General features: G+C 33.1%; 1 protein-coding gene across 1 annotated transcript; it reads left to right on the forward strand.

The window, feature by feature from the left end:
- Positions 1–892: 892 nt before the first annotated feature.
- Positions 893–1,813, forward strand: LOC141541151 (trace amine-associated receptor 2). Its single transcript, XM_074265299.1, has one exon. The coding sequence runs from the start codon at positions 893–895 to the stop codon at positions 1,811–1,813; it is 921 nt and encodes a 306-aa protein (XP_074121400.1).
- Positions 1,814–4,089: the final 2,276 nt, after the last annotated feature.

Raw genomic sequence — 4,089 nt, forward strand, 5'->3', positions numbered from 1 at the left:
AACATTAATCCCTTGACTGCAGGGTTGCTCCCTTTTATTATTATTATTATTCAGGATCCCCAGAACCTAGCACTATGTCTTTCATTAGTAGGTACTTAATAATTTGTTGAATTAGACTGAAAAAATTAAGACTTAAGTAGGTTAAGTGATTTATCTGAACTACATAGCTAATTATTGTTGGATATGGGATTTGTAACTAAGTCTTCCTGATTCCAAGTCTGGCACACCTTTTAGTACAGTATGTTGTCTCTGAATAAAAGTCAGATTACTTACTTCAGCTTTTTTTTTTTTTTTGAAAGACACATGTCAACTAAGAATGAATCAGCAGACATATCTTTTTACTTAGAATAAATGGCATCTAAATTGTTTAAAGGTGCTTTTAAATATTCTAACATAATATAACTGAAAGATGGTATTAAAAGAAATATGAAACCTTTTTTAAATTATACTTGACTCAAAGAATACATGTGATTCCTCAATTTAATCAAACTATTTGGATGCATGTTTAGATGCCAAGAATTTATTGAATCTTTGATGTCCATTTCAAGATATATGCACTTAGAAGATGAATAACTTAAAACCATGATTCTTCATGTATTCAAAAATAAATTCTGAAAATTTATAGTCATTAGGTTGAATTTGTATGAAAGTGCAAACAAATATGAGTTGGGAAGAAAATCTCATAAATTTTTAAAATCAAAATCTTTGATCTAGATATGTTATCATATTTCTGAATTATTATAAGCATTTTTGCAAAGCATAACACATGTAAAATGTTGCCTGACAGAACCTAATATCTTATTTTGCTTTTCTGAAGGTAGCCTTTGACTGCTCAGAATTTGGAAACGGATCATGCCCAGAGAATAACAGATCATTAGGTATTCGAACTGCCATGTATCTATTCTTATCTGGGGCTATCTTCATTACTATTTTTGGAAACCTTGCTATGATTATTTCCATTTCCTATTTCAAACAGCTTCATTCTCCAACCAACTTTTTCATTCTCTCCATGGCCATCACTGATTTTCTCCTGGGATTTAGCATTATGCCCTACAGCATGATCCGGTCTGTGGAGAACTGCTGGTATTTTGGAATCCTTTTTTGCAAGATCCATTACAGCTTTGACTTGATGTTAAGCATAACATCGATTTTCCACCTTTGTTCTGTAGCCATAGACAGGTTTTATGCTATATGCTACCCTTTGCATTATTCTGCCAAAATGACCATTTCAGTGGTAAAGAGGTTGCTGCTTCTTTGTTGGTCAATACCGGGAGCATTTGCCTTTGGGGTGGTTTTTTCTGAGGCATACGCTGATGGTATAGAAGGCTACGATGTTCTGGTTGCATGTTCCAGTTCTTGCCCAGTGATGTTCAATAAGCTGTGGGGTACTACTTTGTTTATGGCAGGCTTCTTTACTCCAAGCTCTGTGATGGTAGGAATTTATGGCAAAATTTTTGCAGTGTCCAAAAAACATGCTCGTGCAATCAACAACATTCCTGAAAATCAAAGTAGTCAAATGAAGAAGGAGAAAAAAGCAGCCAAAACCTTGGGAATAGTGATGGGCATCTTCTTGTTATGCTGGTTTCCTTGCTTCTTCACAATTTTACTTGATCCATATTTGAATTTTTCTACTCCAGTAGTATTTTTTGATGCTTTGACTTGGTTTGGTTATTTCAACTCCACATTCAATCCTCTAATATATGGTTTCTTCTATCCTTGGTTTCGCAAAGCACTGAAATATATTCTCCTTGGTAAAATATTCAACTCACATTTTCACAATACTAATTTGTTTCCTCAGAAAGAATCTGAATAGAGATTTAGCAGAATTATTTTAAGTTTTTAAAAGTGTAGAAACATATCTATATATGTATGTATAGATGTGCATATGTTTACATATGTATATAATATGTACATACATATACACATATATGCATATATATATATATATATATGAAAGGACTAATTTTGGAGTCAGGAAGACCTGGGATCAAGTTTTACCTCTGACATATATTGACCTTTGACATATAATGTAAATAAATATCTTCATTTTTCCAGGTCTCAGACAAATTCCTAAGATTTTAAATTATAGATGGATTAATGATGATTTGTAGCAGTGGAAGAGATTTCAATACAGAGAAGTTAATGAGATCAGTGAAATAAAAGCTCTGGACAGCAATGACAAAGTGTATATGTATAGTTCTTGAGAAAAAAGGTGTAACCAAAGCATTAGCTTTGATAGCTTAATCAATTAATAAACTTTATTAACTACTTACAATGTGCCAGGGATCAGCTAAGCACTAGGGATACAAAAAAGAGAAAAGACAAGCCCTTTCTCTCTAGCAGCTTAGAATCTAATGGAGAAGACAATGTGTAAACAAGTATTTACAAGGCTAAAGGATAAATAGAAAATAATTAATAGAGAGATTCTATAGAACATGAAACTTTAATTAGGACTTAAAAGGAAGCCAGGAAGGTCAGTAGTCAGAAAGGAGGAGGAAAGCATTCTGGGCATGGGAGCTAGCCAGGGAGAATTCCAGGAGCTGAGATTTGGAGTGTTTTGTTTACGAAATGGTAAGGTTAAGCTGTAATAAGTTACTTGAAGTGTTCAGTAATGTAAAACTTCATTAAGAGTTTGGGAACATCCCTTATAGAAATAAAGGAGATGTGAAAGGTGTAACTGTGTCCAACTTGTAGTCCTCAATTCCTCCTGAATTTATGTCCAAACATCAACACATGAACTGTGTGACCATAAGCAGTCTTTTTCATTTTCTTGATTTCAAATCTGACCTCAAATACTTACTAGCCTTTTAATACCTGGGTAAGTCCTTCACTCTGGTTACCTCATCTGTAAAATGATCTGGAGAAGGAAATGGCAAACTATTCCAATATCTTTCAAGAAAATCCCAAATGGGGTCACAAAAAGCTGGACATTATCGAAAATGACTGAATAGCAGCAACAGCAATATTGTGTATTGTGATTTTGATAAATCTAAAGCTATTTTGTCAAATTGAAATATAATTTCCTCTTTTAAATGAGAAAATGTTGTTTGTTAATTATTAATAATAAAGTTTATCCAGAATTTGGGTTCAGAAATCTTTAATTGACTTAAAATTGAAATGGGTTACATTATTGTGAAGGCTATGTTTCATTTTATTTGACTTGGATTATATCTCTGAAAGAATCATTTTATTAAAGCAATGACATGTATAAGTCAATTTTTAAAAAAGACTAAGCATGGTGATGCTGAATTGAATTTGAAGTCAGAAATTCTAGGCTTAGATTTCAGTTTTGCTCCTCACTACCTGTATAACTCTAGATTAGTCATTTTATCTTTCTAAGTGTCCTTTGTGTGTAGCATTATTCTCCTATCTCAAGACAATTTCCCAGTCATTTCTAAATCATGCTCTTTTGCTCCTCATGTTTTGCCTCCTCTCTCCCAGTATCTTTTGAGTTTTCTTCCTTCTCTAGAATGAGAGCTCCTTGAAGGCAGGACTTGTTTTTGCTTTTCTTTTTATCCTTGGTGTCTGACATATGCTTAATAAATGCTTGCTGATTTTATTGTTATGCCATAATGATGATAATAGTACTTATCTCGCCTTTTTATTATGAGGATCAAATGCTATAATATATGTAAAGTGCTATATAAAGAAAACTGATGATGATGATGATGATGATGATGGTGATGGTGATATCAGTCTGCACTGTTTCATTATTCCATATCCCTATAAGGAAAAACTAAAGTCATTGGTGGCTTAAAAGAGAGCAATTTTAATAGAGTGATAGGAGTAAAAGCTATATTGCAAGTAAGGAATCAGGGTAGTAAGGAATTAAGGCATCCGGTATAGTTGTGGTTTACTTGTTTTTTCAGTGTGTATGACTTTTCATGATGTCATTTAAAATTTTCTTGGCAGATACTAGAATGGTTTGCTATTTACTTTCCTAGTTCATTTTATAAATGAGGAGACTGAAGCAAACAGGGTTAAATGATTTCACCTGGATCATTCAGCTAGTAAGCATCTGAGGCTGGATTTGCACTTTGGAAGACAAGTTTCCTGGCTCCATATCCAGTATTCTATATATGATATCAC

This window comes from Sminthopsis crassicaudata, chromosome 4 (genome assembly GCF_048593235.1).
Source record: "Sminthopsis crassicaudata isolate SCR6 chromosome 4, ASM4859323v1, whole genome shotgun sequence".
Taxonomy (NCBI): Eukaryota; Metazoa; Chordata; class Mammalia; order Dasyuromorphia; family Dasyuridae; genus Sminthopsis; species Sminthopsis crassicaudata.

Excerpts from the sequence above, each read along its gene's own strand:
- LOC141541151 (XM_074265299.1), top strand. The coding sequence starts at position 893 with ATGTATCTATTCTTATCTGGGGCTATCTTCATTACTATTTTTGGAAAC.